At 40.0% G+C, this 24,963-nt stretch overlaps 1 protein-coding gene across 1 annotated transcript; it reads left to right on the top strand.

The window, feature by feature from the left end:
• Window positions 1-3,941: 3,941 nt before the first annotated feature.
• Window positions 3,942-24,076, top strand: lingo1b (leucine rich repeat and Ig domain containing 1b). The gene is made up of 2 exons (XM_030075984.1): window positions 3,942-4,144; window positions 20,319-24,076. The coding sequence occupies exons 1-2, from the start codon at window positions 4,133-4,135 to the stop codon at window positions 22,176-22,178; spliced, it is 1,872 nt and encodes a 623-aa protein (XP_029931844.1). The 5' UTR covers window positions 3,942-4,132; the 3' UTR covers window positions 22,179-24,076.
• Window positions 24,077-24,963: the final 887 nt, after the last annotated feature.

The raw sequence follows: 24,963 nt of genomic DNA, 5'->3' as shown, positions 1-24,963 counted from the left end.
ATCTGGTGATGTTATAATGCTTTAGTGCTCACGTAGGGCAAAACATGGCTTTGCGTTTTCTGTTTGGGTGTTGGCTGAGTGCTCCGTGTCCTTCCTGTGTTGCCTTAGTCCTGCCCAGTTTGCTTTCTTCCCCCAACACACCTGTCCTGCTCCAGCCTTGTTTAGCCTTGTCCTTGTTTCGAAAGTGCTAATGAACTGTATGCGACTTCAGTTTTCCAACACGCAGCAGCCATCTTAGATTTTGAGGTCGGGGTCGGTGAGGTTCCTCCGACGTTCCCCAGTTTGATATGGATATGGATTCCCAGTTCAAATGGAATGCACTATAAAAATCAGACTTCTTTTACCTCCAAATGTGCTGCATCACCCATAAGCGACAGTGAAATCTCGCCTCGAGAGACAGCTACTAAGCAACTAGAGCGACTGGGTTAGATGCAAGCTTCAAAGAGATCTGGGTTTGATGTTTGATGTTAGCTTGCTGACTAACAAAGTGCTTGTTTAAAGCTAATGTGCTAATCCAGTTTCCATAACGGCTTGGGAGAAGGCTTGTTACATGGGATTGGGCTGCAGCTTCCAGTCATCCACAAAGGCAAAGTGACAAGACTTAAGCAAAGCAAAAATAATATTTCATGTCAAGCTTTCATTTAGAGCTGTGCACAGTGCAGAATCACTAAATATGTTGCTGTTATTATTGTTAGGATCATTAGAGCAGTCTTTTTTTTTTACTATTTTATTGCAGGTTTTCATATTGTCTATAATTGCTTTCATCAGTTATATCATTCATCCTGCTACATTTATACGTTTTTACAATGCACCTACAAGACAAAGCAAAAATAAAAAAGGACAATAAAATAAAAAATACTAAATGGAAATAACAACTACAAATGTGAGACAAAGCAGCAACAGTACACAAAAAAGGAACAATAACAATACCCATTATGGGAAAAAATAAAAATAAAAATAAATAAATAAATAAAATAAATAAAAAATAAATAAATAAATAAATAAAATAAAATAAAATAAAATAAAATAAAATAAAATAAAAATAAATAAATACAATTTTAAAAAAATTATAGCAGTCTTTACCATCTTACTGCATTAAAATTAAAAAAAAATTATAGCAGTCTTTACCATCTTATTGCATTTCCTCCAGCCTGCTGGAGGAAATGCCAAAATAAAATAAAATAAAATAAAATAAAATAAAATAAAATAAAATGAAAAAAAAATAAAATAAAATAAAAATAAATAAATAAAATTTTTAAAAAATTATAGCAGTCTTTACCATCTTACTGCATTTCCTCCAGCCTGCTGCAATATACACACACACACACATACCCCCACACACACCTATCCCAATATGCGGTTATTATAAAATTGGTCAGAATCAGTCTCTCACATTATGTAATGTCCTGTGGGAGAACAAGCCCCTCTAAACTATTAAAACAAATTGAAAGTGAAACGTAAAATTCTACAATTTGCTCCTAACTGGGGCAGTGACACAGTGCTGCTGCTGCTGTTACTGTAAGTAAGGACAATTTGTACATTTGTGGCACTCTGCGAGATACTGTGTCATCCTGTGGGAAACACTGGACGTGCACACACTGGCTGGTGTGAGGACAGAACCGGTGAACTCATGCTTTTGGGATCTACTGATGTTAAAAAAAAAAAAAAAGGCATTGTGTGACTACCGGGATTAAAAAAAAAAGGAACGAAAAAAGAAAGAAACATCAGCAAGCATCAGCCAGCCTGGTTCACAGGACATTCATTTAACAGGAAGTAGTTCAGTGATTTTCTGAACTGTTGTGGCTAGGTCAACGCATGAATTAAATATTTTCTGCAGTGACTCTCTTAGTTACAGCAATATTGTGCCACTACAGCACTTTGGTGTTAACAGGTGGAGGTTAAAGTTAATGTAGTTTCATTCGTTCCAGTCATGCGTACACCCAAAAAGCCCTTTCTTATAACAACACACAGCCAGCGGAGCAGTTTTGTGTTTATGTGCAGTGCGCCCACTAAGTATTTTTAGTAAAAAGCAGTGGCTCTTTTCTTGGCAGGTCAAGGAAAGCACTCATAGCTGTGTGCCTCAAGTCTTTATCGTGCCAACAAATCATATCAGAGGTTTAGACTGCATGTATGTGCATGTTTATTATTAGTAGTATATATTGTGGTAGTAGTGCCAAGATTGTATTGTGGTCAAGATGCCTGGCTCCAAAACCACATTTTCATGGGACTAAATCCTGCAAGAACATCATGAGTCTAACATAGTAAGTCTGTTCCTCAGCTTCCCGACTGTCTCAGTGGAAAATCTAATCAAAAATGATAGGATGCGAGTGATTGTGTTCCAAGTACTAGTCCCGAAGGCCCTCATCTGTTAGCACAGAAACCGAAATATTCATAGCAACATGTTTTCATTTTGAATGCGCCTGCTGAAAATGTGAATGAACAGCCCAATCTTTGTCAGTAGCCATCATGCAACAATATCCTTCAAAATCTCCGCTAAAAAAAAAGGATGAATTCATACCACTCCACATTAGGTGGCTCTTACCATTAGTGTCATCCATTCAAATGTGTTCAGCATGCATCTCCTCTGGTTTCACTTCTTGCATGGATGTACCTCATCGATTTCAGCTTAGGCTTCCAGCTGCTGAAATGAGCCATATTTTTTTTAATGTGGTATTGTTGGAGAGCGGTTCCCTTTATTCAATTACCTCGATAATTCCTCTCCTTCCGCACTTTTTGCACAGCTATGATGGGCCACCCATGGCTGTCTCAGCTCTTTGCATTGCTGTTTGTCAAAGAGATTTAGTGCAAGAAGAGAGTGGATCACCCGCCGTCCTCATACAAGATAAAACAACAGCTATCTCATTCCAAGCTTGCGAATAATACATGGATCATATGGCGTCCAGGAGCTCTTTATGTCTACCACCACTCACTTAAAACCTCAGCAACCTAATCTCTAATAAACACCCTCTGATTGTGGAGCCTCCTAGGCCCTGCCAGCATGTGTGTGCCAGCCTCATATACCCACTGGCATCGTTAAGCCTGTGCCTCTCACCACCTCTATCCACAGGAAAGTGCTGCTGTCAGATGAAAACCTTATGTCTCTGATAAATCAGCTGCGCAGGAGCTAAGAAAGTCAGTTTTGTAATTAGCTTGACGGCCATGCATTTTCATTTATATCCAACCTTTTCTGAAAGGGTGTTATTAGCCCGAGGGTTGTAGAATCTTTTTCAGCATGTACGGAGAGGCGTGTGATCCTTCAGTGGAAGTGAAAATTGGAGTTACAGGGTTTTCACCCGACAGCAGTGAAAGGTGAGTGTTTGATGATTACTCTGCTCTGCACTATGGGTGGCATTAATCAACAGCCTTTGGCGAGAAATGATGGAGGAGTCTTGACATGAGGGAAAAAATACCCATCCATTCCTGTCCACCATTGTCCTCAGTTGGTGTGACAATATTCTTATACCTCTCTTTGCCACCTGGGGTATGTAGTGCTGCATGTGCAGGAACTGAATTTCATTTCTTGCATTGCATTATTACACATTCTGCTCATCCACATCACTCTGCTTCTTTTCACATTAATATTTCTCTCCCTCTTGTCTCTGTCACCACACATTACTCTGATTCCCTTCCTCTCATTTGCACAACCTCCCTTTCAGTCAACTAGATAATTCCAATCATGCTGCAAACAGTGAAATTCAAGTAAACAAACATCAGAAGACGCTGCCAGTGCAATCAGAACGTTTCTCTCTTTTTAACTCCCCTCTCTGCCTCTGCTCCTTGCCTCTCTTTCTCCCTGTGCACTGCAGCTCCTCCTTCCACCTCACTCATCAGCTGCCCCTCCCTCTTCCTCTCTGTCTCTGCTAGGTGCAGCATGTATGTGAGCGTGTGTGAGCCAGCAGAGCTGCCTGTGTGTTTACATGTCAGCCTATCAGTGTTGCCGGATTTAGCGCATCTGGAGAGGACGGAGGCATTTCTCATATGCCCCTCAGACGAGGGATCCTCATCACCTCACATATTTCTCTATCCAATCTGAATCTAGCCTCTCTTGTGTCTTACATCCTTGTCTCCATGCTTTCCGAGGCATTTTGAATTTCCTTGGCAACATGGAGCTGCCTGAATTAGAATTCTCTGCATGACGGTCCTGGTAAGTACTCTGGCTCTATGGTGGGCTTTGAGCGCTGAGGCATTGGATCAGATTTATTATGGTGCAGTGGTGGGGCCAGGGAATCGCCAGGGAGCAAAATAATGTCAGGAATAAAATGGGATGTCATAGGGAAAGGAAGAGATAGAAAGAAAGGGAATTATTCACTGATGGGGGCTCCAGATCTTATTTGTGCTTTGTCATCCGGATGGGTTTCATTTTGTTGTGTGCTCTATACTCTGGGTTTGCACTGTGTTTGGAACACACACACAGATGAGTGTCTGTAATCACTATGCTTAGGTGGTTTTAATATTTTTTCATAGTAAATATATAAATAATTGTGTGTGTGTGTGTGTGTGTGTGTGTGTATGCAAATGCACATGTGTCCCTTTCTATTACAGCTAGAGGTGTTACGCTGTGGCTGTGCAGTGCAGATTACCTGGTTTGTGTTTCTGAGTGCTTTGCCAGGATGTTTGTTGTTACCTGCTCCTCTGCCCTCATGAACATCCATGTTCCCTCAGAGCCCAGTGAACTCCTCCAGCCCCGCACCTTTTCACTAAAAGAGTGTGTTTTGCTGGGGATAAGGTACTCTATGCAGGTGTTTCAGTGGCCACAGGTTGGATAGATGGGTGGTGGTGCTGCTGGTGATGAGGGTGTGTGTGTGTGTGTGTGTGATGATTGGGGAGGGGGCGGGTGGGGTGCTGAGGGGGGGGGGGGTCTTTGCATCATTATGTATGTAGGTCAAACAACGGATGTCTCACACTTTCATCTGTATTGCCTGTTATATGTGCATCTTTATAATGGTGCCTGCAACACTCCGGCAGTCAGACAGCTATGGAGACACTCTTCCTCTCTCTTTTTTTTTTTTTTTTTTTTTTTTTTTTTTTAACAGTGCAGTGCAGCCTCTGCAAGCCACAGACCTCTGATAATCTCTGAGTGAAGTGTCTGCTCTTCACGTCAAAGCTTTGTGAAGTAGACAAAGCTTTTAATTGGGCCCCAGTAATCAGGTTATGTGCGAGCGTGTGTGTGCGTGTGTGTGTGTGTGTGTGTGTGTTGTTTGTTTACCACATATGCAGCTTCATCCTAATCAACACAGTTTCAAAGGGTGGGAAATCACCCTCCATGTTTATCAGTCCTTGTTTATTTCTTGCATTTCCTGACTTGAATTTGGTAAACTGAACAATTAAAACCATCACGGTTACCTGGCAACAGTTTTTCCATGCCAGTCTCAAGCTGCATATAATCAATATGAGTCTGGTCTATTGGCATGTCTAAACATAACGTCCGACTTATGGGTATGCCATTTTTTATATTAGTACAAATTGATAATTATACCACTAATGCACCAGTTAAGTGTCCATTAGCACTAGGCAATCATTTAGTCTTGTGTTCATCGTCCCTCAATAGAATCACTTTGTGATGACAGACTGATATCAAGTTATTATGATCAACATCTTCACTGTCTAGATAAATCATAAAAGCAAATACAAAGTGAACTCTCTCATGAAACAAATTAGAGGATATTATTTAAAAATTCAAGTTTTATCATACTTCATATCACCATGCACTTCAAACACATGAACAATTTCATGTCTTAACACATTTAACATAGCACAGCCATTTCTGTCATATTAATTTTATCTGCACTGCCCTGACGTACTGTATATGTGACGATACTGTGCATAATACATACAATGTTGAGTAATGGTGAACAGCCTACTAGGACTCGGATGATCCATCTGTGTGTATTACTGGCTGTGTGTGTGCAGTTCACACTCCATACTGAGCTTATTACCTCCACCCACGGAGATGCAGGGGGGAGGTGGGGGTGGGTGTGGCTTCTCACGCATATATTTTCCAAACACATTCACACCACGCCATCAAACTTTTTTTTTGTTTGTTTGTTTGTTTGTTTGTTTTTTTTACCTATCAGCAGACATAAGAAGAGGCAAACCCTCCATTATTGGCTCAATAAAACAACATGGGAATGCTGGGCAGCTCGTTTCCAATTCTGACATGATCACCTTTTCATTTGTTTTCTAAACTCGGCACAGCGGTAGGAGGGCAGCCTAAATGGACAAAGAACAAATAATGTTCTGATTGGCCACATGGTTACCTGCCATAATAGGTGAAAATGATAAAATGTGGCTAAAATTTGAACAGGCATATCACATTTTCGCAACGGTGATGAAAATGTGTGTTCAATATCTTCTAATGTGAAACGGTTGATAATATATGGAACAAATTATTAGCACTTGGTAAAAATCTAACATGAAAAACGAGATCACTGCACTGATAACTGCATGTCACTGGCAGAGGGTTGCAATCTACTGCCTGCCGTCTAGCGCACCGTTTAAAGGCTTGGTCATGTAATTATAAGTCATTAGAAAAGCTGCTGTTGGTTTATTTAAGCTAATTTTCACTTGTTTGACTCGGTGTTTCATTGAGGTGAGGAGTTATACGCACATCAAACAGAGGCGCTTTGCTGGATCACAAGCAGCATCAGAGAGCAGAGGCTGCACACTACAGACTCCATATGCACACCTTCTATTGAAAAGGCCAGCGTTCCCATCCTATGTGGATTTTCATCGGGTCAAATGGCGTTTGACTTGTCGAAAACCCACACAGGATCGAAATGATGTCTTCCTCGATAAAGCTGCACATATGGTTTGTATGGTGTATGGACTCTGTGCTCTTTCTGTTGACTCAGTGTTTCATACAAGAAGCGGCGGTATGTGACAGCTGCATATATGTGAGTGGCAGCAGCCTAAAGGTACAGAAGTGGACATGGTGCCAGAGGGCTCCTCCCTTCCTCATGACTGAATATTTAAATACCTGTAAAGAAGGCACAGAATCACTTGCTGCTTCGCTGGAGCTGATGGGTGGCCAGCAGTCACAGGGAAGTTGTAATCTGCAGCTCTGAGATGTGAATGAGCGTGTGCAAGTAACTCCTCAATTCCCACAACCATTCCCCTGTGGCTCGGATGCCCTTGCCACCCCAGCTGCCAGCCCGATTTTGGGCAATTTATTAACAGTTTGAAAAAATTTACAGAAACTTGTTGCTGGGCAGAAATTTGAGTGAATGCGACTCTGTTGTCTGTGTAAGTTACCTCACAGCTACGCATAGCAGCCCAGCTGGTAGCAGCGGCAAGTCGGGTGTATGGGAAACTCATTACAGACAAAGGATCATTTCATGAGTCATGGGAGTTTCCCATTTTCAAAAAGGACTTTGTGAAGGATTTTGCAGCTGAAAACCAGTAGCGGCTTGAGTGCGGCAAGGCCAACAGTAAGCAAGAAGCTGCAGAAGACTTGAATAGTTTCTTGTCAGAGCGTTTGATATTTATCTGCTCGGCTGCGGGCTGTCGGCCAGTCTGCCACACCCCCAACAATAAGGAAGGGTCAAAGTCCAGTTTTATTCCTTGAAACGGTACAAAAAACTCACAACAATTGCAAAAAGCTTCATCACAGTCCAAATTTTAAAAAGAGAGCTGCTGTGTTGCCCGGTCGGAAGGACCTCCCAGCTACTGGGTGACCTTCACCACACATAACGGGCGCTGCCGGGCTTGTTTTCGCTGCTAAAGGGAGGTGACTGAACTGTGAGTGGGCTGTTAATGACAATGCAGAACTGGATATTTAGGGGACATTTAGGAGCTTGTAAATTTGAACTGTCACAGTGTTTCTTATGAGAGTTTGTCTCTAGCCTTTGTCTTTATATCTGGGAATAACATCGGATTTTCCTATCAACGGTGGGTTTTGTTTGTTTCTTTGTTTTTTTGGATTGATCTGATTGGGAGCTCAAAATGAAATAAGCTCAACACTTGAACTATATTTCCAATGGTCAATACTTAGAAATAGCTTCTCTTTTAATTAGATAGAGCATGTTCTTAAACAGCAATAGTTTAATAGTTTATTAGTCAAGCCGAGCTGTGGTGTGGTCAAATACCTCGACTTGATCACACATATCCTTTTTCATACCTTGAATCCGAGTTTTAGGGAATATTTAGAGATTCGGATAGAGGGAGGGAGCAAGACACTGACAGAGAGACAGATGGACAGAAAGACAGGAACCAAGAGACGCATGTCCAGCTGGACTGCATGGTGTGCCAGTTCTTTGTTTTTACAAATTCCAGTATAGCAATGCTTACAGTTCAATCAGTGCAATGTTTTGTTTTTTAAGTTACAGGCTATTTTTTTTGTTTTGTTTTGTTCAATATTAAACATGGCGGTATAGACATCTGCTTTAGTTGGTTGATGTGTACCGGTGTTGTGATGTAATTAGACTCATCCTAGTGGAAAATTGAATAAAAGAGCCTTCACAGCAGGTTATCAGGACGATGACAGGGCTGTTGGTTAGTAGAGCAGTTACAGTAAGCAGCAGTAATCTGTGCAGTTTACAGCAGAGTATCCGCTCAGTAATGCAGTAATCTTCAAAGGTGATGGATCAATGCAACCCCACCCCACCCTGCCTGCCACCCCGTGTAAAAAAATGTCTAGATCTGGCACTGCTTGGATGTAAACAGAAACATATTTACAAAGTGAACTGAGGTATAAAAGGCCTCTGAGTTTTCAGTGTAAATACAAGTTTACATTTAAATTATCCTGCAAAGCAAAGCTGCCATGAATTCTCAGGCTACTGGGGGAGTTGGTGGGATCTGAAAGTTTGAAAAAGGTTCTTCTCCATGATGAAGACCCCCTCCCCCTCCCCAAAAACTGTCAAATTCAATCTCTATTCATACGCCTATAATTTATAACCTTGAACTGGGAACACAAATTGGGGCATGAAGTCATTTCATTGTGACATTTCAGGCAAGAAAGCATCACTAAAAATGTAGTTTAAGCTGGCATATTTCACAAGATCCTATTCAAATGTGACTGGGAGAGTATTGCAAAGTGGCAGCTAAAACGTCATTATTCTCAGTATAATTTTGATAATATTAATAATCCTCCAAACGACTTAGATGGCATAACAAAATACACTTATATGGCGGATAATAGCAGAGTGATTGGGGCTCTATTCAGAAGTCTCTCCAGCGTTCGCGCAGCAAAACTATGGAGTCTATACCGTGCATCAGTCCCAGTCCATAGAAGTTCAATCAAAAAGGTTTGTCACAATGAAAGCAGCAGCGCTGTTCATTTTTTTTTCCTCCACAATGAGCTTTGTTCCACTGTCACATGCATAATATTCTGCGGTGTGGTTTTATCATTATGGAGCAGCCACCACTTTTTTTTTTTTTTTTTCACAGCACGAGCAAGTAGGTGTTGTCACAGCCAAGATCGTATTTTCTTGGTGTAGGATTGAAAGTTCTACCGGTTTAAATGAAATAATAGCCAAGTTGTCAAATCAAACGTTGGCAGCAAGGTTGCAAAGATGAATCAATGTTATCTGTGGGGGATTTAAGGGACACGTATTATAACTTATTCTCATGTGGCCTTGTATTGGAAGCCTGGCTATTTTTGTTGTGGAGAGCACATATATAATGCTTCCCTTGAGTAACGGTGATTCATAATGATTTTTTAATAATACTGTTATCTGGAAATGAGAGTGCCGACCTGAAAATGGCAGACTACGAGTTCCTAAGTATAGTCCACCTTATTGACAGCTTAACTTTAAAATCAGGGCAATCCTGCATGCAACGGTTCATTTGTGTTGGCCTAGAAAGGAGGGACACATGAAACAGCCAGGCACTTTGTAGGGTGTAATAATCAAAGTATTTTCTGAAAGACGACTCCTCTGCAACACAGACGCTGGCACACACCGGCTCACTTAAAGAAAGTGGAGAAGATGATTGCGGTGAAGACTGTCAGACCATGTGTTAATAGTGTGTGTGCTGGATGGCTAAGTGACAGATGCAGGCAGATCAGTCACAGGATACTCACATTTGCGTTCTACAGTTGTACTCAGAAGGTCACAGCGCTGCTCCTCTGCAGCATTCTTCCTCATTTAAATTTAATAATAACTGCTTTATGCAAAATTTGAGACAGATATGGCAGAGAATGGAGGTTTGTTCTTGCTCTTACTCCCAGGTGGCTGTATAGCAGACTCCAAAATATTACACATGGCACTAAAAAAAAAAAAAAAACACTAAAAAACAAATTAAAACCTTTAAACATCACAAAAGAAAAAGAAAAAAAAAACATATTAGTAATGACGTGTTGGCGGACATGTAAAACAAAACAGCCCACATTGCAGGAAAAACGTACTTTGGATATTACAAAAAAGTGTTTTCATGAAAAAGTTTGTCCAGCAGAGTCCATTGTTTATAGGAGTTTGTACAGCAGTGAGTTGGCAGGAGTTGTGTATCACAGCTGAGCAGATGGTTGTGTGGACTGTGTTAAGAAGTTTGTTGTTCCTCTGTAAAATATCAAGCCTCCGCTGCATAACTTAATTGCATCTCTTTGAGTACCAAATGTAAAGATTCCTCGCTGCAAATGCGCTTTTATGTATAAACATGAATGAATGACTGAATGAATGAATGAAAAAATAAAATGAATAAACAGCCAATACTTTGTTATCAAAAGTTGCTACTAAATACACTCCATACATATATTTTATATATGTACACATACGTAGGTGTGTAACATATCCTACTCCAAGTTCATTTGGCATAAAATCTGCTGCACATATCCAGATAAGCATCAAATCTGCCTTTTGAATCTGAAAAACAGCGATATCATTATGCTTGTTTGTATATATTTCCTATCAACACCAAACATGCTGCATTACATAAGGAGATGGCAAAACACCCATCATAGATATGCTATCTACTTTCTATTACGTAATGTAAAGTGTGTACATGTTACAGTTAAAAAGTTGGAAATTCAGAATAATTAGCTCCATTTCCCTCGCAAAGATCGGTTCATTTCGCATGTGTGAATGAAGCAATCACACTCAGATGCAGGGCAAAATAAGCAGATCACCAAGAAAGGTTGGTCTTGGCTCGTTTCCGATTGAACCCTTTGCAGCGAGAACGCAGTCAGCTCAAGCCACCCAAAAAACTCGCTGTGTCTCTAAACACGACGGAGAGTGCAGTTCAGGTGTACGAGACCAAGATAGGTTGATTAGAAATGTATTTGTGATGCGTCAGAGACAAACGTAATCCGCGACAAAAATGTGTTTCCCTCTTAATGTACTGGGGAAAGCAGTGTAGAAGTCTGGGAGTGTCATTTTTAGGAGACTGTGTTGTAACCACAAACACACTCACACACACACACACAAACACAGAAATACCAGAAAGCTGAGGATCTCCAAAGGTCAGGACAGAGCTAAAGTATGCCGATGTTGTTACAAATCTCTCGGTGGGAAAACAAAGAGCCCTGAGGCGAGTCCTTCCGGTGAGATTTCTGACCAATGACAAAACAGTTTGCCGTTTGTTTACAACTCTGGACCGCTGTTGAATGTTGCCGTGCGAACACAAACGAACCGGGGGACAAATGCAACGATGGTATCATTTCAGCCCCTGAATCGGAACAAAGCAAACAAGCTACATGAGGCGAAAGCACCTTTAGTGAAGTTGCCAGTTACACAGTCTAATTTCTCCAGGATGAACAAATACTGATATAAAAATACCCTCCAAAAACATGCCCAGGCAAACTAACTTCATATTTTCTAGCTGGTGATACGGGTGATTTGGTATGAAAATAACACAAAATACCCCATTGTACTGTCTATGAAGGACTGTAAGAAGCTTGTCTGAGGTAAATTTGCCTTTGGGATGGCACTTTGCCCTTTCTTTTCAGTTCCACTCCAAAATATCTTATATCCCCTGATGCTGCGTCGGGGATAAAGGTTTGTGTAATTTCCAGCTTATCCTGCCGCTAGAAGTGACTTTCAAGAGGAATGGGTGTTAATAAAAAAAAAAGGGAGCCTCTTTTGTGGAATTACAGGCATTGTCACTGAACCAAGAAACAGATCCGCATGGAAATATTGCCAGTTAGGTACACTGCAAGTTCACTCTGGGGCCCAGTTCTTTAAATCTTGCGACGCGGATCAGAATTAAAATTCCCCAACCTTTTCATGACCCGGGATCAGACTACACTTGCTGACTGAGAGTTAGTTTTTACATACGCCTCAATTTTGCGTTACGATTCAAAGTCTATTTCAAAACATCAAAATTTCCCATTTCCCAGCTTTTGATCCATTAACTCAAGGACCCTTTGAAGAATATAGGCTCATAGGATCGTCTCTCATTGACCATTAGCCTCGCCCGCCCTGCTGCAATCATGACAGTTGGTGTGAGAATTTATTTAGAAAGTCTTTTTTCATTTATGACGTAAACATTAAATACTATTTGAATCATTCAAGACATACAGGCTCTCCATACTCTCATGAGTTGAACTACAATTTCTTGGTCCTATATAATGCCCATTATGATTCTAAATACACCTTGCATCCACCCTGCCAGAAATGATAATCAGGATTATCCTAAATTTCAACATCAAAGCTTTGTTAATCTCTGCATTTCAGTTTTGCAAAATGCAGAAGCAATATTTCAGAGCGATTAAAGGTAGGATTGAATTACCTAATCCAAATCCCAAACTAAACGATAAGAATGTCACTTATCAGTTTTCACTGTCCATTTTCCAAATTCAGTCTTTCTAGCATGTATTGAACACAAGGCATTTAAGAGTTGTGAAAAACCCAATTTTCATAATCAACTGAATCCAATTACTGAAAATCTTATCAGAAAGGTCCAGAAGTCAATTTGGACAGAACAAAACTTTCAACATCCAATTTGAGTGCAAGTAACATTCAGTAGTGCAGTTTTAAAAAAAATAACATGGGATGATGCATCTTCAGAAGGCTAGCTCAACAGCAAGTGAAGCTGTGATTCTTCTTCTGTAGGCAACAAATGAGCTGGGTACTGCACATTTATCAGACAATTATTTATCTTGCTCTATGGGGAGTATTTCAATTAAAACTGAGCAATGATCCATTTTTGGGACTGATATTTCTGAATCAATAAAAACATATTTGTAAAGACAGTGTACGACCCATAGATTTGCATAATCTTTGATACTTCATGTTCAGCCTGATTTTGAAAGCTTGTTTCTGGTCAGGGCTTGTGGATAAGTAAGTAAGTACTCCAAGTATGGAACTTTATTGTCCCCACAGAGAAACTGTTTTCCGTTTCCAAAAAAAAAAAAAAAAAAAACACTCTTGGCATTGCAACACAAAACAATGGTGATATAGAGTAAGAAAACAAGAACTCAACAGTGCAGTGAAGCCCATATTTCACCCACTCCAGAAATAGGGCATGGACCAGCTGGACACGGGCTCACCACAGTTGCTATTATCTCCAAAAACAGCATTAGTATAAAGTAAATAATGATATACTGCTGCTACGAAAAGAAAAATGTTAAGAGAAACTGACAATGCAAAAGTTGAGAAACCAAACCACAATCATGACAGTCCACACAAATTACTTCAAGCAACTGATGAGTCAGTACGCTAGACCAGGATTGATTTCCAATGACAGTTAATAAACCACATCTGCCTTCTTAAACAGCCCACCAAGATTAGCAAGAGTGCAATTCTTATCTGCAAGATGCAAACTCTGTGCAAGCCGTCCTCATTTTACCTCAAGTCCAGCAGGCAAAGCTCACAACGCCCAATTCCTTCCTTGCAGCCTGCAGCCCCGAGTTCCCATTTCCCAGTTAACCCCTCGCAGCTAACAGTTTGCACTTCCCAGTTACCCCCTCACACTTCCCAACTCCCACTTCCTACCTCACACCTCAAAGCTCCCATTTCCCAGCCTGCAGCTGCAGCTTCCTAAATCCCAGCTCTCACCTCGCAGCTTACAGCTGAATTCTATTTGAAGAGCTGCTACCTGCAAGGTAGAAAGTGGAAGCTGCACTCCTTGCCTGCTACGTTTGAAAAATAAGAAGCTTGCGCTGAGAGCCTTGCATCCTGCAGAGAAAAACTGTAGCCAACTGAAATTAGTCCTCACGGTTGAGTCAGCTGGGTGTCACAGCTGATTGTCATTGATATATGGTTTACCCTGTGTCTCCATTTTCAACCATGTAATATTAGAGCCACAAAATGAAAGTAGACTGAGATCAGAAAAGATACTGAACCTATCACACTGACTTGTGTTTTTATATCAACTGACTCGCAGTCTTAAAGGGGAAAGAACATGGCGATGGAGAGAAATCTTTGGGCGATGATCCCTTTGTCCTTCTGCGAGGCATGTATGGTCATCAGATTTGTGATATGAACTGGGACTGACACAGCATAATTTACATATGAAAAAAGAGCACTTCCCCATTCCCTTACATATTAATAATTACAAACTGAATCAGGCTCCCACAGCACTAAAGCATGCTGCTTAGGGTGGAAATGTTTACACAGCATCAATCTATAACAGTTATGTTGTTGTTGTTACTTGAAACAAAGGCTGTTTGATCCTTTGAATGTTATAGTACATGTCAAAGTGTGGCACTGCTACCTTTAGGTTCAGCTGATGTTTTTTTTTTTTTTTTTTTTTTTTTTTTTTTTTTTTTTTTTTTTACATATATCTCTTTTGAATTGTTTGTGAAAATAGAAAATTATCATACATAGGTACAATTTGTCCCAAAGTTGGAGTTGGATATAGAAAAAAAAAAAAAAAAAAAAAACTTGGTTTGATCTAAATCACAGTATACTAGTATGATTAACATTAAAACAACATCAAGGGTGGGGTATAATTTGTAATCTACTTACAACACATTTTGGAACAACACCATGTTATTTTCAACTTCACTTAGTTATCATTTCTATCTTCTATATGAAATGCCTGTCAAATGGTGAGAAAGCAGTTTCTACATTTATCCAGGAGAACCCTTCTATAGTGACAACACTGCTGAATGTATTTGAGCTTGCTTGACAAGACCAGTTTTCCTCTTTCAGCACTGTTCAGCATCTCAGTCCGCACTACTGTGGCACTACATACAAATACTAAGCTTGGTTTAGTATTTCTACACCCTTTTTAGGACATTGATGATATACTTGCTTTTGTTTGTTTGTTTTCCAATTTATGCCTCTATTATTTTTTGTATTTTGTACTTTCTATGCTATTTATTGGTGACTGTAGTATGATTTGTAACTGTGCCAACTCACTGTCAATTGTCAACTGTTTTTAATGATGGTGCCTTGCTGCAAAAGCATTGCCCTAACAAGGGATGACAAAGTTGAACATTGAAACTTGAACTTGAGTCTGTGCAATTACAGGGCCAAGTAGAATGACAAGTATTGTTAAGCAGACTAGACTGTTGTGAACAGTGGTAATATCTGGTTTTATACTGTTACAGAGCCACATTGAATGAATTAGTTAAACATCTCTACAGACTCAGAGTAGAGAATACAAAACATTTTTCCACCTTCCTGCATTATTTGTCACCGTGCACCCTAGGTTTTGTTTTCACTGGTAGGTCCTGTTGGGTCACAGAGGATGTTAAGATGTTATGGATGGAAGACTATAATTGTGCCCAAGCAGCTGGCTGGTGAACCCAAAGGAGTTTTCAATGAAATCACCACAAATCTCTGGTCCCACTCTCCACCTTGTGTTGTCACAGAGTACAATGCGAAGTAGGAACGGGTTGTTCCCCAAGAAAGATGCCAAAAAAACTCTGTCAGCCTTTTTTTACCTCTTTAGCCTCCTTGAACTGCTGCTCCAAGGACTCCAGCCCCAACTGGCTGATCTTGGCCACTTTAGAGCTCATTAAAAGAGAGTGCTGGACACTTGCTTATCTCCTACAGGGATCAATATAGCTGTATGGACTCCACTGGCTAAGCTTAACTGCTTTTGCATCTCACCAGGGACAGTTCACGTGGCTTTCTCTTTCACCAAGCATTTCATCCTGACATGGTAGATCATCAGGCCATTCAGTTTCTTGTAGACTTTCCATTCTCGGGCTTAAATTTGCAGGGGTTGCTCCCTTCATAGATGAATGTTCATTCTTCTCGAGGATGTATCTCAGTTGCAAGTTACATTTTATGTGTTACAAAGACTTCCCTCTTTTTTGACCATGCCACAGTCCATTCTCTCTTATAGAAACCAATTTTCAGTCCCCTTAATGTCAGTTATTGCAGACCTATTTACAAATTGCCATTCTTGTCCAAAATCCTTGGAATGTCCCCTTTTTTCTTTACTGTCATTTATGAATTCCATCATCTTTGAAAAATTACAGTGAGATTTCAGATCTTCTCCACAGTACAGACACTGTGCTACTCAGGGTGAATAAAGGCCTCCACTTCTTTTGATACTGTTGATCACAGCCTTTTGATCAACTGGCTAGGGAACTGGGTCAGGCTCACAAGCACTAGTATGCAATTTACATCTCATGTATACAGCATATGTCCTATCATATCATTATAATCTTCTCAGAATAAATTTTCTGTTGTGATTAGTGACACCTCTATCCTGATGTCGCTCAATTGTGGCATTCCCCAAAGATCAATTCTGGGCCCCTAGTTGTTCTCAATATTATGTTAACTCTTGGTAACAATATTTGTAAATGTAAACAAAAGCCGCTGTGGCTAAATAAGTGTCATTAGTGATTCGAGCTCCATACAGTGAGTCAACAGGATGCTCCTAAATTAGTTTTATTTAGATGTGGTACTTATGACAGAAAAATGTAAGGAAAATAGATGTCTCCTGCAGAGCTACTTAATCTCTTGCACTGCTGCCCAAGCACAGGAAATTAAAAAATGTTTAAGCAACACATTTTTGTATATTGCATCATCAGGCAGATGAAGCAATATGCACTTCACTTTGCTTGCGGTGTTGTCTTTTACCTGCAAAACATGTTCAAATATATAGTTTATTTACCAAGTGGCTCTAGAGCTGTTCTGGTATGCAGCAAGATTTTTTTGACTTACATTTATATGTATGGAACGGGGTTCAATATTCTTCCAAACTAGTATGTATCCCAATATCATTATGCGGCACAGAGCCATAAATAACTAATAATGGAAAGGGCATGTGTGCATTCCACTGCTGTTCATGTACAATGTTTGTATGTCTGTGGGCTGCTTGCACACATTCAGAGAACTGTCACTATTTCAGTGCACAGCTCTTCCAAATGTTTGCCACCCAGTATCAAGCCACATGGCAGAAGGAAGAAAGGGGCTGCAGAGATTCAAGGCAACAGGAGACTAAGGGTAGCCAGAGGGATGTTTTTGAGAGAGGAATGTGACAGGGTGAGAGGTCCACGGAGAAAATGGAAGCAGTCATAGAGAGGGAGGGGAGAGAAGACTTGTCCACTTGAATTCTTCCCAAGGTCACCAATATTCAAAGAGGAATGGAGTGAACCGGGGTGGGACGAAAGGAGACAGGGACTGATAGATCAAGAGCTCAAATTTCTTTTTTCCCTGTCCCTCCAGGGTAGGAGGAAATAAAATTATACTTTAAACCCCAATATGCTGTAAACATGTAATAAAATGATTTGAAGCAAGGCGCATAAATGGAACCTCTCACACTTGGGTAATTCAACATTTTCCTCTTTTTTGGGTGGGTGTGCTACTTTGTTAACAACTTGTGTATTTGCTATGACATCAGGGAGCCTCAGAGCACCAAAAAAATTCCTGGCATGACAGATACAATTAAATTGTGTGAATCAAATAAAAAGTCACCAATTTCCAGCACTGACTGCCTGTTTCATTTCACTTAAATAAATCAGTCACAAAAGAGGAAAAGTGAAAAGTTGTGTTCATGCATGAGATTCTTGTCTTTGAAAGCATTTAACTGCACAATTTGTTCAGATTTTTTCCCACCACCCAACTGGACAAAGCCTACATGTCATCTATTCACATAATTGGTGAGAGACAGAAAGAAGTGGGAGGTCACAAAGGAGTTTCAGATGAAAACTTTTGTTTTTATTCTGACAGTCTCCTTTTCACTATACCCCAGGCACAATGGACTGAGGCAGACTGATCAGACACATGCAGCCAACAGAAATGAGCAGTTTTGGAGGAAGTGAGAATGGAAGTGGCACTTACTGGCCCATTGGATCTGCTCAGACCACAATCCAAGCTGCCTCAATCCCATGACTTTGATCCCATTTGGTATTTGTAAGGTATAATTTGTGTTGGTGTGCTACAAGCGGTATCATTTTCATCTTCACTGTCAAGCTTAATCCATTTTTGAATGGTACAACACTGTGACACAGCCTAAAAGGCCCTTCAGAGCACTATCACAAAAATTTGAAGCACTCTAAAATATCTATTGTTTTGTCATGAATGAACTGCCTCATATTTCATTTATTTGAGCTGAAGCAATCCACAGCACTAATTCACCTCCAATCCATGCTATGACAGCATAATAAATATTTGGCCTTCGAGCGGATATTCATCTCTCAATGCAGGAATTCAGTGTTTACTCCCTGGAAACCAGATCTGTAGATTCATTCCTTTACATTACTAGAAAATATTAGCAATACTTCCATGATAATCATATTTTTTTTTTCCCAATTTCATAGCAATGTGGTTATTGCTCACCTGTTTAGTGTGTCACACGCTTGAAATAGTGAGACACACACAAAAGAGGTGCTTCATTGAAAGATACATTGCTTGTTTATTTAAGTTTGAAGTTAAAGTGATAAAGCCCTGTTGGCTGCAGTAGTTACAAATATTAAAAATGTTCCTGCAACCTCAGAATGCATATGACGTGTTTATATTGCTGTTACATATACTGTCAGGCCAGATAATACATTTCAAAGTGGGGAAAAAAATCAATTAAATCCAATGAATCACTCTGTAAACAAAACAGTGGTGGGGCAACAGAACCCATCTCAGTAAGAAAATATCCCAGAGTCATTATTGTGACTCTGCATGAGGCTTTCTGAACACATACCACAAATACAGTTGCGACTTAAATTGCATGATTGATGTGAGAAGTAGAGCTTTGAAGGCTTTAGCGAGTTGAAGTGCCCCTGAGTTGAAGCAAATAGAGGTTTAAAGTCGACTGACAATCTCTCCCTCCATTTTTCACCACTTGGCAGCAATCTCTGTTGTATATCACCTCAAGGTCGACAGCTTACCAGTGGCACCGGATGTGTTAAGTCTTTTTTTTTTCTTTTTCTTTTTTTTTTTTTCTTTGCAGTCCGGTTAAAGATCTGCAATGATATTTTTTGGCTGCTAATTAAAAACCCTGCTTGTGAGCAGACAAAATTATATTGTGAAGTGAGTTCTCTTTTTAACGCAACCTTGGACCATGAGCAGGGTGAGGTGCTTGGGCTGTATGAGCAGGTCCTTATCATTGATTGTTTTTTTATGTGGTAGGCAAACCAACTGAATTCCTTCTCAGAGTGAAACTTTATTCATGCTCGGTGGAAAGAGAGAGGGGGAGAGGTTAACATTTTGCAAATATGTTTGAATAACTGTGAAACTGACATTTTCTGATGCAAGAAATGCATTCAGTCTGCGGATACGGTGGTGACAAGAACTATGGTGTGAATCAGAATCATGAGTAAAAATAGTGCTGTGAATAAATACAGGTTTACCTTGAAAGCATTTTTTAATCTTTAATTTATCATATTATAATTTATTTTATACCATGTAATTTGCCGCCGGGATCACTGGACACATGCTCATATTATTGTATTTTAAGTAATGTCGCGTGATATATACTGTATTATGAGTCTATATTTTCACAAAACTTTTCAATGAAATTTGTATATGCTCTTAATAAAAATGTAACTGTCATCCATTTGGACAATTAGCCAAATTAATAAAATAATGAGAGGGACAGTCTTTCACATAATAGATCTTGAATATTTTGTTACTTTAAGGTCTCTCTCCCTCTAGAAATGAAAATTTTATCTGTAATTGTGTGGCTTTGCTTCCTGGGGTCTGTTTGATTTTTGTATTTGACTGGAGTTGATAAGATGGAGGATTAACTTATTAAAGTGAAAGAAGGCATATTTGAGCTGAATGAAATTTTGAATTGGTGCAGATTTTTTTGCACTTTCTAAAAGAACCAATTCCACATTTGCAGGTATTATTTATTTGCCTTTTAAATAGTGCAAAATAAGTATATTTAAATAAAATCTGATCAAAAATATATCAATAATTCATTTGATGTTATACAATAATTCAGTATCTTTGAATTATTATATGACATTGTCAACATTCTTCATAGCTATTTCTGTAAACCATTTCAGTACAGTGTGCTCACACTTACTCTTTCTTTTGTCTCCAAAGGTAAGCAGCAGGATGGTGTCTGGGGAGGCAGGAGGGCACAGCTACCTGGTGGCATGCTGGCAGCCCATCCTGGTTCTGATGCTGGGCACCGTCCTTTCTGGCTCCACCACTGGTTGCCCTTCCCGATGTGACTGCAACGCCCAGGAGCGCTCGGTTGTGTGTCATCGACGGAGACTGGCAGCTCTTCCTGAAGGCATCCCGATTGAAACCAGGATTCTGGATCTCAGCAAGAATCGCCTGAGAAGCCTGGGCCCGGAGGAGTTCATTAATTATCCTCAGTTAGAGGAGCTGCAACTAAACGAAAACACTATCTCATCCATTGAGCCTGGGGTTTTTAGCAACCTTGTAAACTTACGGACTCTAGGGCTGCGCAGCAACCAGCTGAAGCTCATTCAGCTGGGAGTGTTCACTGGCCTGAGCAACCTCACCCAACTGGATATTAGTGAGAACAGAATTGTCATTCTCCTGGACTATATGTTTCAGGAACTATACAACCTGAGGACTCTGGAGGTTGGTGACAATCATCTAGTCTTCATCTCGCCCCGCTCTTTTCATGGCCTCAGCAACCTTGAAAGCCTCAGCATTGAGCGATGCAATCTAGGCTCATTGCCCACTGATGCCCTCAGCCATCTGCATAACCTGTTGTCGCTTCGATTGCGCCATTTCAATGTCAGTGTCATACGGGATTACTCCTTCAAGAGGCTCTATCGACTCCGAGTGTTGGAGATTTCTCATATGCCTAGCCTGGATACGATGACCCCAAAATGCCTGTATGGACTAAACATCACATCATTGTCCATCACAAGCTGTAATCTTTCCGCCATCCCCTACCAAGCCATCCGTCACCTGGGGTATCTCCGATTTCTGAATCTGTCTTTCAATCCCATTCATACTGTGGAAGGGAACCAACTCTTCAATCTACAGAGGCTCCAGGCTTTTCACTTGGTTGGTGGGCGATTAACCATCATTGAGCCCTATTCTTTCAAAGGACTCAATCATCTCCGTATTCTCAACGTATCCAGCAATAGCTTGAGCACCCTGGAGGAGTCTGTCTTCCACTCTGTGGGGAACCTGGAGACTCTCGCTCTGTACGACAATCCTTTGGCTTGCGACTGTCGCCTGCTTTGGGTCTTCCGCCGGAGGTGGAGGCTCAACTTCAATAGACTGCAGCCCATGTGTGCTTCACCTGAGGCTGTAAAGGGCAAAGAGTTCAAGGACTTCCCTGACGTCCTCCCTTCTGACTATTTCACCTGCCAGAGGTCTGAGATTGTGGACCTCAAGGTTCAAGAAAGCCATGTAGATGAGGGAACTACAGTCCACTTCACTTGCGAAGCTAAAGGTGATCCAGTCCCTGTAATAATGTGGCTGTCCCCAAGGAAGGAATTCATTACTACCAAAACAGTGGGGTCAAGGCTTACTGTGTCTAACGATGGTACCCTGGAGGTGCGTTATGCCCAAATCCAGGACAACGGTACCTACATGTGTGTTGCAAGCAACGCAGCAGGCAATGACACCAAACCTGCTCACCTCTTTGTGCATAGCTACTCTCCCAACTGGCCCCATCAGCCAAACAAAACATTTGCCTTCATTTCCAACCAGCCTAGTGATGAAGGTGCAAACGTGACCCGGGCAACAGTTCCATTCCCATTTGATGTAAAGACACTTATCATTGCAACCACCATGGGGTTCATCTCTTTCCTCGGAGTTGTCCTCTTTTGCCTGGTTATTCTCTTTCTCTGGAGTAGAGGTAAAGGGAATGCAAAATCCAATATAGAGATTGAATATGTACCACGAAAAGAAGAGGCAGACGAGGCCAGCCCGACTGAAGCGCCATTAAAATTCAACATGAAAATCATGTGAAGTTCAAACAGGAGGTCATGTAACCTTACAAACTGCGCTCAAGGTGGATACTACTCTCGCTTGAAATATGTGCTCAATTGATGAGATAGAAATTGCACAGCAGCAAAAGTATCTTGACATTACACCCCAGACATTTTTTTAACTTCAGGGGATGAATCTTTAAAAGCAAATTTTCAATTTCACATGTTCAAATTTATGTGGATTTTTATCGGCAATAGTCAACAAGAAAAAAAGAAAGCCAGTCCTACAATACGTACTCTATCTACACTTTGAACTATACATATTTTTTCTGTATCTTGTTCTTTCCTTGTACATTATGCTATGGCACAGTATTAATGCTTTTAATGGCTATGGGTTTTGAACATATTAAAATCTAAAGAGCAGGTTAAATTTTCAGCATACATGTTTTTGATGTAATTCAGCCAGAAGAAAGTGGTGTTTAGGAATGTTGTGCAGAGTATGTCTGAAAATCAGAAAAAAAAAAAAAAAAAAAAAAAGTTAGCAAGAGCAGTAAAGTTAATTTATTTAACCATTTTGGCATCTCAGTGAGCAGTTGTACTGTTCTGTCCAACTCCTGGGGTTATACTATCATTCCTACATCTCAAAAATGGTGACATTATCATTCTAATGCCTTAAGTTTACCATTTTCTGCTTTTAGCTGAGCAATACATCATATTTCTTTTGTCTCAGAAGGATATTATGTTGTCTAATTAATTTTGCAGTCAAGGTCTGCTCTGAAGATAATATGTTCATTGACTTTTAGAATAATTGCCTTTGAAAAGGATGGTCAGATGGAAAGTCTATTAAAATAAATAACATTTTATACTGCAAGGTTGCATATGTTATGCTAATTTGCTATAAAAGTGAATGTAAGAGATTTTTTTTCCATCTCCAAGGGTGGAATTTCTTCTCCAGTAACTTAACAAAATCATGTTTAGTGAGCTTATAGTTCATTTGTGGAGGCATATGTAGAGAGGTGTACCACACTCTTTAGAGCTATTTTCATGAATCAATGGCACAAAGTGCAGGGTGCAGCCGGCTTGGCGTCAGACATTTTGTATTTTTGTGGTCAGAGGCACATGGTGCATCTGTGGAAAAGTTCAAAATAGGGTGGGAGTAGGAGGTATACATTATCGGTGGATGTGGTAGGGCCTGGTGTCGGCGATGGCAAATCAAATCCATTCCTCTCAGACCCTTTACAAGCAAAAAAAAAAAAAAAAACACCCTGCCATGGCAAACATTTTCACATCAGAGAGTACAGTCCAGGCTGGTTTCTCCCACGAGGAAACTGATATGCCTGTCCAGGACAAGAGGTGAATATACAGCAGTCCAAATATGAATATACTGTAGTCCAAAATGTGAATATACAGCATACCAAATGTGAATATACAGCACCCCAGACACGAATATATAGCACCCCAAATATGCCACCAAAGGCAGATGATGAATTCACGTTTCATGAGATATAGCTCATTCACTACACCTTACAAGGTACATCTCCTGTGTAATGATGCACACTTGGAAGACAATGATTTACAGAGTAACAATATATGGAGTTACAACTAACACTGAAGTACAATAAAATATGGTTCAATTATTTTGCTGGTTGCCTGTGGTTTGTTTTACTTAAGTGATTAAACAAGACAGTATTCAGTTACTATGGCCTTGTATCACAGTTAGTATCGTCCATACCACAAGTTCAGCAACAGCCTCTTTAAGCCATTTGTGTTAACTGACAATTCCCCATCATAATCCTGTTAATAGGACTGCAGAGAAAATTGTGGAAATTTGCTGAAAATGCCATGTTCCCTGTCCTCACAGTATCAAAGCTAAAACATTTAATACCACAACAACAACAACAACAATAATAATAATAATGATAATAATAATAATAATAATAATAATAATAAGACTTTATTTATATAGGACCTTTCATACAGGAAGTACAGCTCAAAGTGCTTCACAATAAAGTGAAAAACAGGCAATTTAAAACAAGTGCAAATACTGTGTGATAAAACCAAGCAATCAGTTAAAAAACAAAGAGCAGAAAACAAATGTCAAAAAGATATATAAAAGATGGAAATAAAACAAATTAAGACATAGAAAGAGTAAGACATGTAGAAACAAAGGAAGACATACAAATGGAAAACAAAGAAGGCCATAAAAACAATAAAATATAGAGAAGAACAGAATAAAATAAAACAAAGGAAGCATGACAGTTAAAAGCAATGTTGCATAAATAACTTTTCAACTGTCATTTAAAAATGTTCACAAAGCCTGCATCTCGTATAGCCTTGGGTAGGGAATTCTGTCATTTTGCTCCACAGTTAAAAATAGGCTGAGCTGCCCATTTTCTTATTGATGTGATTAAAGTCATGACTCTGCTCTACCGTATCATGTTGTTTGTAACAGCCCTTCGCCTTATTCACCTCGCCGCCAGGTTTGGTTCACTGACGTCACTGGAGGGATTAGATGAAGAAGTGCCATAAACTCCAGTGTTAAACCTTTGCTATAAAAGTACTATTTCAAGAGCAGAATTAATCATAGTCACAGCTGGAAATCATCTTGTGGCTACAATAAAACATTTCCCATGGCTGAGAAATGTTTTCTCACTGTTGTTTTATTGCTTTAGAATCAATGAGAGCTCAGCAGAGCAGCAATTCGCCTTCATTTGATTTATAATCAAAAAAAAAAAAAAAAAACACGAGGCAGTTAAACACAATTGAAGTCTTTCACTAAGGGCTTCGAAATTATGATAGTGTAATTTCTGTGTAATTTATTTCAA

This window comes from Myripristis murdjan, chromosome 3 (genome assembly GCF_902150065.1).
Source record: "Myripristis murdjan chromosome 3, fMyrMur1.1, whole genome shotgun sequence".
Lineage (NCBI taxonomy): Eukaryota > Metazoa > Chordata > Actinopteri > Holocentriformes > Holocentridae > Myripristis > Myripristis murdjan.
Note: the sequence above shows the minus strand (reverse complement) of the source record. Positions and strands in the feature narration are given on the sequence as shown.